A 16,369-nucleotide genomic window follows, 5' to 3' on the forward strand; every position below is an offset into this window, starting at 1 on the left:
TCAAACTTGGACGATCCTGTTTCCTCGAAGAATAAATTTGGTGTCTTTTTTCCTTCTGGTATTCTCAGTTTCAGTAGAATTCTTCGGAGATTCGGTCGTGGTTGTGGTTGTTGTGGTCGTGGTCGTGGTGGAAGTCGTGGTGATCATAGGATCAGGAAGGAAGTCAGCTGGAAGTACACCGATCTCGTTGTCAGTGACAACGGGTGTCGGTAGAAGTGGCACCAGACCTTTCCGTACCATATCGGCAAAATCTTTATTCAATCTGGGCATTTCTTCCGACGACCTTTGATTCTCAGCTATATATTTGTTCAGTTTCTCCAAATTCGAATTAATCTTTTTGAGTTTTGATGGCGTAAGACCTTTTGTGTACTTGTGAATAGGTTGGGCAACGGATAGCTTTGATGAAGCGTAATTGTATGGAGGGTATCTTGGACCGTAGTCGGTGTAAGTGTCAACCATGGCTGGTTCGCCGTAGGAATTCACAGCACCCCATGTCATTGGTCTGAATGGGGGGACGGACTGCGGTGGTGGAGGTATATGATCAACGAACGCGTCATCGTGGATAGGGGGAGGAGTCGAAAAAACGTTCTTGATAGCGGAATATACTGAATTCAGGATAGACGGTGGAGGTTCTAATGGGGTACTTCCCGACGCCTGACTCTCGCTCGGTATTGCATCTCCCACCGGTGTCAGGATAACCAGACCAGCGTGGACCCCGCTCAGTTTACTTCGTCCTGTCTCAGAAAAATGTCTTAGTCGGACACAAGTTACGTCAAGTCTTACACAATGATATCAAATGATGGATGAGCTCCTTTCTAATGCAGTATTGATTGGTCAGTATAAAACACAACGAAGCCAATGAAAGGAGTGAATGCTTATGTAACGATTTGTATATTTATTATCAATACCTTTCTTTGGTAGTCACTTATGTTGGTGTAATCAGGTGTTAAATTATACGGTAGCAGTATGGAAATATCTAATAGGTAGCTCTACCGCATTACTATAATTTGATGTACTTCAGGTTTAATTTTAAATTGTATTAAATCAATTTAAATATAATAATGTAATATAGTAACGCCGTTTTATTATATGTATGTTCAAAAAAAGTGTATCATAAAATCGTAAATAGTTCAATCAAACTTAAGTTAAAAGGTTTGAAAAACTGTTAAAAAGGTTTTGGAAAACTACAAGTTAAGTTACAAGTTAAGTATTATAATAAATATTCTGTTTATCTATATAAATAAATAAAATTGGAGTGTCTGTTTGTAATATTAAAATAACATTTTTTTACAACTGAATTGATTTTTTTAGCTGAATGAACGGAACAATATTTTTTTTTTCTAATTTCCACGCGAATGAAGTCGCGGGCACAGCTAGTTTAAATATATAATGACAGTGTGAATTTTTATTCATTTAATGGACGTAAAGTAGTAACGTAGAAAGTAGTAATAAAATTGATCAAAATTACGTCAAACCAAAAACTAAAAACAAAAATGTAATAAAAGCAGCGATACTTATACAACTTCTTTTTAAATAATGTTCATTAAATACAACACAATCTGTTACATAAAATTGATAACAAGATTATTGACCTAGAAATACAGTTAATATATATATATATATAAGCTCTGAATCTGTCTTTACCTGAGACAAAATTACATAACTGACCTGACCTGCTATACAATTACCTAACTGATAATCTGATCGACTATTTCGTAATTTCATGTGTATAAAAAATACACAAGGAATAATGAGATACACATACATATGTAAAGTATCTTATGATTTCTTTAAAAGTAACAAACGTATAAAAATGCAATCGAGAACTCAATATTGTAATACAATGTATAAACGGCCTTATCTAACCTACCTACTGATTTTTTTTAATCTTTATATTATGTTCAATGTTATGTTAGGCATTTTGGTGGAGCAACGGAGAGCATGAAAATAGCGGATGCTATATCTCTTATAAACTGAACGTGTGTTACAAAGGAAAGCCATGATACTATTATATGCAATATTAAAAAATTTGAAATAAAGATTACAGTTCTATTATATTTCTTCTTTTTTGAAATTTAAATGTAATAGGAATTTATATTATCATGAGCATTCATTGGACAATTTTACGCAAAATGATAAAAGTTATGCTAGCGACAAACTTAAAACTTAAGCGAATTTCAGTCAAAATTTCGACACACATATCTTTGAGAATCTTTTTTTAGTAAAACGCCACTTAAATCAAAATACGCATGAATCCGCGAATGGAAGGTACTTTCCTATAATTTGCTATAAATGCTTTGTAACAATTATTAATGTTACGGCAGAGTGATTCTTACGACACTGATCCTTACAATTTGAATCAAAATGACACCTTTTTTAAAGACGTTTAAAAATAGTTCGACCGTATCGCTCGATTGCAATACCTATATTACGAATAATACGTAACATTGTAGGTCAATGGAATGAGTATTAATATTTATGTCCGTACGTATATTTGTTGAATTTTAATTTTTGTGACATAATTATTCTTTTTTTCGATCGTGACGTAATACGTGCATGTTGAATAATTCTGTTTGATACATTGATTTAAGCTGAAGTATTACTCAATATCATATATTCACATATAATATATGTAAACGTAAGCCGGTAAACGGCTACCCATAAAATACTTGACGCGAATTTTTACGATTCCGGACCCTTCCCACCCCGAAAGTGTGACGCTATGTCACACTTTCAGTGACCACCTGACAAATATGATGTCACAAAAGCCAAGGCTAAAGATAAGTTTACTACCTATAAATAATTTCGAAAGAATGATGCAATGACCAAAACGGCAATGTGAAAGAGATCTAGAAATTTGCAATACTTTCTATATAAATGACGTTAAGCAAATTGATGCAGAAAAGATTAAAGAAATGATATATTAATTAAATTATGATAATAATGAAACAAAATTTCATCACATTTGTATAATTTAAAGCGGAAAAGTTTGAATTGCCAAAAAAAGTGTCCCGCTTTTAAGTCCTCATTTAAATGTATTTTATCATGTCAAATAAGACATCACTTACCCTCGTAAATGATATAATTAAACTTAGATTCGTATGGTTTAAAACGATTTTTTATGTTTTTTAATGCCCAAAACAGTTTTAAATAAAATAATCCAATAATTTAGCAGTAAAGGATTGATTGGACAGATTTATGCATTTTTTCGCTTTACAGCGATAACATCTAGACAACACGGGTGTTATCTAGTTAACAATTAGGACTAATTAAAAGAACCGCCACATGAATATAGCACTTATGTCACAATGGCCTAAATGACATGATTTATAGTATATATAAACAATAGCCCAGTACCCTTCTGTGTATGATTATATCATTATACAATAACATAAGGCTTCCTGATGTTACGTAATGGTATTGTGTCAAACTGAACAGTATGTTTCCCTGATCTTAACGAATTCAAGCTCTATATAATCCTGTTTGAGGTCTTTGTAAGAGAGTTTATTCCGTGATGTAATCTTGTAAATAATACAAAAGGAAAGAACACATTTTGAGTTAAAAGGAGGAAGGTGTATATTTATTCACGCAATATTTTACTAATTTAATAATAAAACCCAGTTTTTTTTAAAGGGTAACTGCGGATTTTCTTGCCAGTTTGTCGCTGCAGAATCTACATTCATAATCTGTGGTAGCTTTACTTTTAACTATAAATTAATTAATTAAAATTAATATAATTTTGCTTTGTTAAATGGCGATTCTACGTTGATTTTAAAAACCTACTTGAATTACGTAATTCCTTAATTTGATTAATTATAATTCCGCCCCAACATAAATTTCTTGCATTAATGCAGAAAATACTTACAAGTATTCGTTTTAAATCAATCAATTTTCATACTTATTAAAATATATTTATTATTTTTTAATGATATCTTATAAAGTATATTTATAACTAATTTTTTAACCTAATTATCGCATTTATATCAAACACTCATCGTCAATACAATGGCGGTAATTATCTTGAACACTCACCATAAACAATAGTTTTCACTTTACAACACTGCAGTTTGACAATAACCTTTTCACTACTATCACAAAGTAACAATACAGAAACCATTTGTCTTCCAATAATTATTAACAAGAAGTCGAAGGTACTTCAACTCATTAACGTATATTAATTTTAATACTTAGAGTAAATTTAAAAATAGTCGTTTGTTAGACCCTACAAAAATCAATGATTATAAAAAAAAGACAATCAGTAGTGTGGCTTATGACTAATGTTAACTTTCTAATTATAGTTTGAGATATTTTTGAAATTTTTGATTGAAAATATCATCAATTTTGAGTTTTCGAAAAACCTACAAAATTTTTCCATACTAACTTTGGTCTGATAATTACTCATTCAGCAATAAAAGAATTAGCCGAACCTTTCGTGATTACGAAGAAAGGAGGAAACATTTGTCTATTTTTTAAACTTTAAACTGTGGAGTTATAGATTTTATTGATTCTGATTCTGATATCATTAGAAAACTGTGCCATATGTAAAACACTAGCTTTTAGCCGTGTCTTCACTCACATCAATTTTTTTTTAATAAAAAGTATACTATGTCACTTCTAATACCTCCAAAAATATGTGTACAAAGTTTCATAATGATCAGTTAAGTAATTTTCGCGTGAAAGCGTAACAAACAAACTTACATTCACATTTATTTATTAGTAGGGATAGGGATAAGCTAAGCTATAAGAAACATAAGTCAGTTAAAAATAGTTTAGGGTTACAAAGAGTACAAATAATTACTGACATCGAGCATTTGATTATGATTATGAGCATGTTATTATAAATAAAATGTTAAGGAATATTCAGTTATTGTATATTCATACACAGATATGACGTTGGCACAGTGGTCATAGCAGTGGCTTTTGCGCCCGTGGTCGCGGGCTCGTTTCCAAAAAAAAAAAAAAAAGAGTACAAATAATTACTGACATTGAGCATTTGATTATGATTATGAGCATGTTATTATAAATAAAATGTTAAGGAATATTCAGTTATTATATATTCATATAGAGATATGACGTTGGTACAGTGGTTACAGCAGTGGCTGTTCCGCCTGCGGTCGCGGCTGCGTTTCACACTTATAACAAAGATTTGTATAGGAATGCTGATGTGTGTGACTTGTGTATGGTGTGTGTTTCCGGATCCTTTAGAAAATCCTAGTGGGGGTCGTTGAGTGTGAAGCTTTCATTTATTTAATAATTGTGTTTGCTCGCAAACGAAAAAAAAACCGATTTCAATTACATCGACATGTAATACAACGTAGATCGACGAAAAAATAGTCAAGCAACTACGCGTTATCAAAGATTACTCAAAAAGTAGTTATCAGATCTCAATAAAATTTATATGTGACATGATAAACATCAGCTTTCGATTAAATTAAAAATTATCAAAATCGGTACACCCAGTAAAAAGTTATTACGGATTTTCGAGAGTTTCCCTCGATTTCTCTGGGATCCCATCATCAGATCCTGGTTTCCTTATCACGGTACTAAACTAGGGATATCCCCTTTCCAACAAAAAAATAATTATCAAAATCGGTACATCCAGTAGAAAGTTATGCGGTATAATACAACGTACGTAGGTCGACGAAAAAAGCGTCAAGTAAAAACGCATTATTAGATATAACTTGAAAAGTAGTTGTTAGATCTCAAATAAATTTAAATCGGTCTACCCGGTCAAAAGTTCTGATGTAACATACATAAAAAAAAAAATACAGTCGAATTGAGAACCTCCTCCTTTTTTGGAAGTCGGTTAAAAAGGTGTAGAAGATAGAAGATGTACTCGTAAGTAGACCATTCTATACAAACACAGACTTCCTCTTTTGAAACAATCGACCTACTAAATAATCGAAATAAATCTTCCACCGATGTCCACATATCAAAAATACCGGTTCGGTGATATAATTCACTTTCACTTAAGGGCGATATTTTGAACAGGTGTGCGTTCATTGTATGTCTTCCTGGACTTAACCCGCGGTCACAGAGCAGTGTGAAAGGAGGAAGGGTTATATAATTGATAATAATAATCTGGGTCGTGAGCCTGTGATCCTAATGATGACTAAATACTTGTATTTAGCCACAGTGTTATCTAAACAGTTACTTTTACTTTTGAATTTTGCAATTGACTTGTTTAATTTTGTAATTTTCGATTTGGTGTTACGACTTTCTTTTGAAATATGTAGTTAAATATTAATATGATTACTATTCTAACCCCCTCTCTTCCCGTGGGTGTCGTAAGAGGCGACTAAGGGATAACACAGTTCCACTACTACCTTGGAACTTAAAAAGCCGACCGAAGGCGAGATAACCAACCAACTGCTGGCTTTAAAATACACAGACCGAAGATGGGCAGCAGCGTCTTCGGTGCGACAAAGCCAGCCCTGCGGTCACCAACCCGTCTGCCCAGCGTAGTGCTTATGGGCAACACACATGAGTTCACGCCATTTTTGGCGTGAACTTGTCTAGGTCTATGTCCAGTAGTGGACTGCGAAAGGCTGATGTGATATTCTAACACTGTGACGTACGACATTAGACGTACAGACAAAAAATACTATAAATTCACCGCTTAGAAACTAATAAACAAGTAAAACTTTTTTTTTCATATAATGTTAGGAAACGGATACCTAATATAACAAATTTTTTCACAAACACGACATTAAATTATAGGAAATAATATAAACATAAGCTTCTGTATTCATTTATATTTTTCTATATAATTATATTTTACTATTAGTCACAATTCAAGAAGAAAAAAATAGATGTAGCACAATTTGTCATACCTTTGCTTCATTGAGATCATCGTAATAGTATGACGTAGTTGACTCTATGAAAAAGCAAACAACCCGTAACGTTCCTCTTTTTAATTTGAACGAAACGTAAACCTAAGGTTATTGAGAATAACCTCTTATTACGTATGGAGGTGAGTAAACAGTAAACAGTGAAGTCACTTCATAAGCCACACGTGTTACGTTATAGGACGCGGTTAAAAATGAAAGTTTTTATGCTAATCTGTGACCTACCCAGTTTTGGAAGTAACATTTTTTAAAGGTTTAGCGTAAAAAATTGTTATTTGTTAAAGTATTAAAATAAGTCAGTAAATTGATGTAAATTACGTGTAAATAATTTGATGTATTATTTTAATTTTGATATGACAAACGTTTTGACTGATAAATATTTAAGTTGTATTTCAAACTGTAAAGAAAAATGTGTACCCAAATAATTGTTTTCTTTATACCTCGAATAGAACTTGAAATTAATATTGATAAGGAACTTCGTTCCTATCTGGTGTTTTATTTTTCAATATATAAAGCTCTCATCGGGATGACGTCACAAACTACATACAAAACAAACTCCAGATTACAACTAACCTTTCTATGACATAAAATATTTGTCATAGCCAGGGCTCGCACCTGTGACGCAATACGTTAATACGAGTACATAACCCATATTAGTCATTACAAGAATGACGCGTTGAAACCTCTAGCTACCAACCTAGTCAATAGACTTATTCAATAATAATTGTTTGTTCTCAAACAAAAAAAGACTTAAATTCACATCGACAAGTACGACAAAAACACGCATTATTAGGTGTAACTTAAAACTTATTTGTCAGATATATGTATGTTTTATGAATAAGACCAGATGAAAAATCCCAGGTTTCGATTGAAATAGAGTCATTAAAATCACTATAACCAGTAGAAGCTATGAGGTATCATACATAAAAATACAGTCAGATTGAAGCCTTCTCCTTTTTTGGAATTTTGGTGCAGTTTTTAATTGAAACTCTAGATGTTAAAATAAGTATGTATAATATTCGTAACCCGCCTGGCCAGCGTGGTGACTATGGGCAACACACATGAGTTCGCGCATTTCTGGCGCGAACTTGTGGAGGCCTATGTCCAGCAGTGGACTGCAATAGGCTGGAATGATGATGGAATGATGATGATTCGTAAAGATTTACAAACAACGCAATTCAATTAATTTAATCAATTAGGTAATTTAAGTAATTGGATTACTTTAATTTGAAATTTATGTTTTTGTTAAAAGCTAATCATATTTAGAGCCTTTTTAATTTTTTCAGCGATGTCGATAATAGTTAGCTAGAGAAGCATCGGTTTAAGCAGCAGATTTTTTTTTAGTTTGAGACTTTTGGTTACCTTTATTTACTACCCTTATTGATTATGTTTCTCATTATTATTAAAATATATTTAGTTAATTATTAAATCGATTTAAGGTACAACAATTATTATAATCATACAAACTAAATTTTCCTGTCTTATTACAAAGAAGGCAAATCCTTTGTATACAATAATACTTAAATATATAAAATTCGTAAATTCAACAGCAACAATTATAGCGTTTCGGTTATAATAAAACATTAAAATAAACACGACGCACGTTTCTATTGAGTAGTTTACATAATTTTAGTCAAATAAGGCGATAATGAAGATATCATCTTTATCCACGTAACTCTTAAGATGTTTTATTGGTTTTTACACAAAGTATGGAGGAGAAAGTTTTATAATGGAAGATTCAAATGCGAGGTTATTGCGTTGTCATTTTTGCAGTTAGCGTTTGTTCAATTCAAGATAATGGATTATTTTTAAAGTGTTACTGTTGGTATTTTTTGACTTCGATAATCATCGGCGTGAAAGTATAAAGAATATGCTATAAAGGTGTGAAATGAGGATCGTATGAAAGAACTAAGACCCTATGTTTTATATAGGTGTATTTCATCCCAAACTTTATTAAATTACAGAACGCAGGATTGAAAAATCTATCGAAAACAAGAGAAAGCGGATGTAAGTAAATTTAGTTATTGAAATTTTAAGCAATTATAATAATTATGTTACGAAATATATGACGGGTGGTAAATGACAAATTAAGTCGGATTACACTGAGTAATTAGAGTTTCGCGTTATGTACCAGTTACATGTAACTGTACCAACCTACATTCTAAGCGTAACTAATTAGGTAGTTTGCTGATTTTTTTTTAAACAATCTTAAAAAGGTTTTTTTGAACCTTTCAAAATGTTTTCTCAAAAAAAAAAAGACAAAAAACTATTGTACACATTACAACACACATATATCAACAATGATACTAAAATTTTATAAAACCTCTTTTCATCGTAGTGTCATAATTATATTGTACACTGAGTATAAAAATAAAGCTACGTTAAAACCAATATTTTAAATTTTTCCCACAATTACCTACCTAACTTTCTTACTCTCTCGTAATGTTTTCTGTATTGCGTCACAACATCCGTCTGTCTCTACTTAATATGTGAATGACTTTTATAGTTCTAAATTATGAATTGGCAGAGTAACGTTACCACAAACTTTGCTTATAAGTACTGATATGTAATTAAGATATTTATATTTGGACTAGGCGTCCGACTTCTCGGCGATAAGCATTTTATTAATTTAGGAAAATAGACGATTGATATATTATATGTATTGATTGCTAGACATTTGTATTTGAACTGAACTAAACTGAATCAGCGTGTTACGTTACACTGTTGAGTAAAGGCCTTATCTCTTTAAATTTCATAGAGGAAAGGACGAGGATTGACGAGAGAGTTGTATTAAGACTAACGAGTTGTAAGCGCCATTGTCGTGGGTATGTAATGACAATGGTATTAACAATAATCGCATTAGTTAACATTATTATTCTACCTAATTGTATTGTTTTATTGATTTCTACTTTTCTAACGTATGCTCAATAAATTTTTGTTTATGAAAATTTACGATACCCAATTTTTATCACATATAAAACTAGTTTTCCGCCGAGCCTTCGCCCACGATTACACGATTTTTACTGTTTTAACAACTTTTTTTGTCTTTGGAATAAGATTTTTAAATCAACCATTTTATGTTGTTATTTAGGCTGCGAAATTAAAGACTGTCAATTAAATTTAATATCAATAATCGCCTGGCTGAATATTCTTATAGAAATCAAATATAATAACCTTTCTCCGTTCTCCTTTTGCTATATTATTTTGATTGAGCTAACATTCGTAAAAACTAAAATATAAATCATTATTAAACAGTTAATTTTTAGACAAACTTTTCTTCTATATTTTACGCTTTATTCTTTCTTCGATAAAATTAGTAGCTATAGTAACGCGACAAACAAACTTATATACATGTATTGAAATAGCTAGTGAGTCTAATTATGTAGACAATATTGTCTAAAATATGCAAAAATAACAATATAACGAAGAATCTCTTTGGCAGATCATGTCTGTATATAAGCTCTTACCGTCTAAATGCGATGGGTACTTTTGAGGCGCGAACCCTGTAGGGCCGGCGGGTCCTGTGTGCGAGTAGTGCGCGGGTGCAGTGGCTCCATACGCGCTTGGGGGTCCGTACTCTATGTGAGTCGTGGGAGGTGGGCCGTATACTACTGTTGCTGTAATTATTATATGAATTGATTAAATATTATAATAATAATAATATATAACTTTTTTTTTTTTTTATTTCACTAGGTCGGCAAACAAGCGTACGGCTCACCTGATGGTAAGCGATTACCGTAGCTTATAGACGCCTGCAACACCAGAAGCATCGCAAGCGCGTTGCCGACCCAATCCCCAATCCCCCCAGGAGCTCTGGTCACCTTACTCACCAACAGGAACACAACACTGCTTGAAAACAGTATTATTTTGCTGTGATCTTCTCTAAGGTCGACCTGTATTCTTTTCTCTCCCTTCTTTCTATATTTACAAGAAGAACTTTTAAGCAAATTAAGTAGGTCAACGTTACTATGTCAGATTTATACTCGCGGCGTTGTGGTTGATTTGAGATTGATTTCATAACAGTATATAGTATTAAAAAGTAATAGGTATTATCTAATTGTAATTAGGGAGATAGTAGAGTAGATACATGTTTATGGTATGTTTAAATAAAATTATGTAGATGAACGTACTATAATATTACGAACTTGTTCAAAAATCCTTCTCCTACATGGGAAAAGAGACCTATGCCCAGTAATGGGATATTACTGCCTGAAGCGTTCAAAAATGTGAGTTTTATTTTCGTTAGCCAAATTATTAAAATAAATTTGAAATATTTACAGTTTTTTTTTTTAAATTTTATTACTAGCCTTCTATCGCTTATCATATCTTTATAGTTGATAGGTTTTCGCTTTACGTCTAACACTTTCTATCTTGCCGGACGTATGGCGACAGCGAAGTCTAGTTCTGAATACATTTGCATGAGAAACGTCTCTTGATTACACTTTAGTTTTATTTTTATATTTTACATGACAATAAGATATATTTTAGGAATTTTAGTCATTTTTAGTGTACATTTTACTGCTGACGAAACCTTAGCTAAACTATTGTTATTTTTGAATGCTTTAACGGCAGATTTACGTGGGCAAGGGAGCTTATTACTAAACACATTACTTAGGTCATAAAATGATAGATCGTGAGCACGCATAATTATAGTTTTTAATATTTTGGTTCTATTATTTATGTCCAAATAGACATTAGCTCAAACAATTAAAATTTAGATTGTTAGATTGTTTTTTGTCCCATTTGAATGTTCGTATCAAATGTACTCACTGATTTTGTGATAATTACTGACTTTTTAAAAATTAGTAGATTAGATTTGATACTATGTTTTTGATACAGGAATCTTTCGGTTATTGTCAGAATTATCGAATCAGAATATTGTTCAGAATTAACTTTCAATAATATTTTCTATTACACAACACATTTTTTTTTACATGTATTATAATATCTGTCCTAATCCTAAATCTTAAGAAATTTATTACTATAAAATAGTATATACTTGGAGGACGATGGATGGATAAAAATACACAATATTGTCATACTTACATATTGGTTTCTTCTCACTAACAGCGGAACTAACGATCTTCTTTCCCAAGTTGCTGACCACATCGCCCTTAGATGATATCGCTTTACCAATGGTGGCAGCTAATGCACCACCGCCCTTGATGAGCTGACCCTTCAGAATGGTAACACCACCAGTAATAGCCTTAACGGCTTGGAACAGAGTGTGGAGGATAGATTTCTTTAAGCCCCAGTAGTCAACTTTTTCACCGTGCTGTAGAGAAATTTAAAGCATTTTAGAATCTATTAAATGATCTTTGTTTAGTTTTGCTACTCTGACAGAAATCTATGATCAAATTAGAACAAAAAAAAAAGATAAAAAGGCATAAATGTATTGGAAACAAAATCGTTTGTTTACTGAATTTTACTAAGAACACCACTGAAAGATCACTCCGTAATAAGGTTGCCTTAATACAAATCAGGTTGTCTTTTGACCGCTTTTTAGCAGTTCTGTATGTTTTCTTACTACATATGAGTACAAATTTTACTAGTAGGTAAATTAAATGCCATTACCAGTTCTTACTAATTATCTTTCTATAAATTCTTTATATTAATTTCACTATTAATAAAAATATCATTCTTACCGGTTCATACGAGTATCCCTGCTCATGTCCAGATTTACCCGAAGCAGACGTTATGAATGTTGACGCACCAGCTGACGCCTGACCAAGGAGGCCAACCTTACTCTGTAGACCAGATGAGGCTTTCGAAATCACTGCCGATGTTAGGGACTGTGCTGAAGATCGTTTTGTCCTAAAGAAAGTCAAAATATAAAGTGAAGAGTTGCTTATAAAGGTTAATTTATTTAAATTTATTGTTGTTTTTTTAATTTTGGTAAAGTGCTGAATAATGAATAAATAATAAAAGTAGTGATAATAATCAATATTCATAATAATAATAATTGCACTATCACTGCGCTACAAGAATTATTGATAGAAAATTAAAGATTTATTTTACCCCATAATAGTTCTAGGGTCTGACGAGCTTAAATAATATCGTTCAACTCGCGTTATTATTCCATGGTTAACATTGTTGAGGTAATAACATATTATTAAAACCTTTTATTTTAATTAGTCATAAGTATATTTGTAAAATACCAAATTATGAAACATAATTTTTTTTTAAATAGCTGAAAATTTCCGTCACAATAAGATTGTTATCGTATAATACAAGTATGGATGGAGTGAATACGAGTGAATCGTATTATTTTGTAAGAAATTCATGATTCAAATTCGACGAACCGAAGACAATAATATGTGGTTGGTTTACGTATATGAGTTAATACTGTTTTTTAGGGTTCCGTACCTCAAAAGGAAAGAACGGAACCCTTATAGGATCACTTTGTTGTCCGTCTGTCTGTCAAGATCCTTTTTCTCAGGAAGTTGTGGAGGTATCAAGCTGAAATTCATATCGAATAGACGGGTCTACTGTCCCTTAGAGCTGTGAAAAAATCAAACTTCTAAGCCAACGCAATCAAAAGATAAAGCCGTTTGTTGCGAATTTTCGACACTCGCAATGGAATCAAAACCTACAGGGCACTTCCATAAACTCAGAATCTTGAAATTTGGTAAGAAGCAACGTCTTATAGCACAGATAAAGGAAAAATTGCGAAAAGCATAAATTTTTAGTTACATCATTTAATAAAAATATTTTTAATAATATTGTTTGAACGGAACCCCGGTGCGCGAGTCCGACTCGCACATGGCCGGTTTTATTTTATTTTTTATTCCTTTAATAGTACTATTTCATAGTATTTTATATATATATTTTATTTATTTTTCGTGTTTAACACTTATTCATTATTGAATAATAATGAACAAGCATTGAACTGTTTGTAAACATTTAATAGTATACTGAAGATAAATAAATATATAGCGTAATGGTATTTACGTTTAAACATCCTTATATTATGCATTTTCAACAAACCAGGATTTTCGTAGGTTAGGTATAAATTGACAGCCCTGACAAATACATATACATATACTGAGGTAGGGCACAGAAGGAAATATACTGCTTAAAATCTGGATCAGCCCCACTGGGGAAATACCTCGACCTTACAATTATTAATAATACTCCTTTCAAGCAGTGTTTTTTCCTTTTGGTGAGTAAGGTGACCAGAGCTCCTGGTGGGAATGGGGGTAAGGTGGGTAAAGTGCTTGCGATGCTTATTGTTGTAGACGTCAATAAGCTACAGTAATCGCTTGCCATCAGGTGAGCCGTACACTTGTTTGTCGACTTAGTTATATATGGTAAAACCGGGAGAGATGTCGCAGTGGGATAGATGCCTCATGTTCTAAAAACCTAACATCCCGAACTCACAAATAAAAATTAATCGAATAAGTAGGAGTCGAAGACGCCCCGTACTTTAGATATCTATAGATATTCGTGTGGCAAGGACGCGTTTGGATCGTGTGTGTAATTTTCTCCGTGGCGAAATTTACAAACACGTCAAAGTTTTAAAGGTTAGTATTTAAGGTTGTATAATTTTATAAATAGTAATAAATTCTGTTATATTTTTTATCACGTCTATATACTGGGTCATTGAGTCTGCATATAGTTGTAAATAGATGCTATTTTGTTTATAATTTATTTAAAAAATACGTGGGCATCTATCCCAATCACAAAGGATAGTTGCCCTGATTTTTTGAGGTATAGGTGACCTTAGCTGGGAATCTATCCCTTCATTCACCATATACAGAGTAAGTTTATATGTATAATTTTTTTTGTGTCTGTTATATTTTTTATGTATTTAGGTATATTTATTTTTGGATGTTTCACTGATTCTAGCAGAACTATGCCACGAAAATATAAAAGAAAGGAAGAAGTGCGAGCTCGAGTATGTTCTTGGACTATAGAAAACCTACAGTCAGCTTTCGACGAGAAAGTATGATTGTGCAATGTGCATGTTGACTCACTCTCACATGTTGTGACATGTTGACGCACTCGATATGAATATTTTAGACCAAAAATTAAGAATTTTTATTTTTGTTGAATAAATGATTGTAAATATTTAATTAAATTTATATATATATATATATTATATATATATATATATATATATATATATATATATATATATATATATATATATATATATATATATATATATATATATAGTAATCTGTGTGATATAAAAATTATATTCTAATTATAACGATTAAAAGATATAAAAATCATAAAAAAAAATTCATTGCTATGGCCCATGTTTCTTGGAGACAATCGATGTTTTAGGAGTAGCCTAACCTAACATTTGGTTTTTAGTTTTTCGTTTACACGGTTTAAAGGGCATCTATCCTACTCACTATTTTCATGGTGAGGCAACTATCCATATAGGTAGGCATCTATCCTCAAAAAAAAGGGTTCACGAAAAGCTAATTTCTGCTCTGCATTGGCTAGGTTAAAAAAAAAGTCATAATTCAACATAAAGGATTGAGCTAGCTACATTAATAAAAATTATTCGTATAAAAATCATATTTTTAAAATTAGGTGGCTATTTCAAAAACTGAGGCATCTATCCCGGTTTTACCCTATATACTTATTGTTATTTCTATGGGGATTATATATTATTTTACCTCATGATTTCCTCTGCTGCTAAACCTTCAGCGAGCAATTCTAACTGCTGTGGCGTCATTCTGCTGATAGCTGCCATGTCGATGATGTCCAGCTTTAGCGGTGGTGCGGGCGCTGCCATCGAGGTGGCCATGCAGACCATGCAGATCCAGAACTGGAGGACAATGTTTAATTAAATTTATATTTAAATATGATGATTTTAAATACTGCAATTATATGAGTACATGTAGAAAAGGTTATGTATAATAAAAATGTTCAGATAAAGTAAAAAGTGAATGGAATGAATTATAACTTTGATTTACCTACTTAAAATAGTTTTAAGTTAGGCAATATAATAAGTAATTCAACAAAGAGCAGATATAAAAATATGATGTGATGTGAGTATTGATTTTTTATAAATTTTGGCGTAACAAAATAAATCAATTAAATAATTGTGTTTGCTTGCAAACGAAAAAAACCGACTTCAATTACATCGACGAGTAGTACAACGTAGATCGACGAAAAAATAGTCAAGTAACTGCGTGTTATCAAAGATTACTCAAAAAGTAGTTATCAGATCTCAATAAAATTTATATGTGACCACATGACAAACATCAGCTTTCGATTAAATTAAAAATTATTAAAATCGGTACATCCAGTAGAAAGTTATGTAGTATAATACAACGTAGGTCGACGAAAAAAGCGTCAAGTAAAAACGCATTATTAGATATAGCTCGAAAAGTAGTTGTTAGATCTCAAATAAATTTAAATGGGACAAATTGGCACACACCACCTTTCGATTAAAAGAAAATTTGTCGAAATCGCTCCACCCAGTCAAAAGTTCTGATGTAACATACATAAAAAAAAAACAGTCGAATTGAGAACCTCCTCCTTTTTTGGAAGTCGGTTAA

The 16,369-nt window shown here is 32.0% G+C and overlaps 1 protein-coding gene across 1 annotated transcript in view; it reads right to left on the bottom strand.

The window, feature by feature from the left end:
- LOC123655098 overlaps positions 1-16,369 on the bottom strand; it is a 28,441-nt gene continuing 12,072 nt past the window's right edge. Inside the window, exons 2-6 of the mRNA XM_045590936.1 lie at positions 15,482-15,633; positions 12,494-12,662; positions 11,895-12,123; positions 10,316-10,465; positions 1-734 (exon numbers count right to left, since the gene is read on the bottom strand). Coding sequence (XP_045446892.1) covers positions 1-734; positions 10,316-10,465; positions 11,895-12,123; positions 12,494-12,662; positions 15,482-15,633 — 1,434 coding nt within the window. The remainder of the gene's footprint in view (positions 735-10,315; positions 10,466-11,894; positions 12,124-12,493; positions 12,663-15,481; positions 15,634-16,369) is intronic.

This window comes from Melitaea cinxia, chromosome 7, assembly GCF_905220565.1.
Source record: "Melitaea cinxia chromosome 7, ilMelCinx1.1, whole genome shotgun sequence".
NCBI lineage: Eukaryota > Metazoa > Arthropoda > Insecta > Lepidoptera > Nymphalidae > Melitaea > Melitaea cinxia.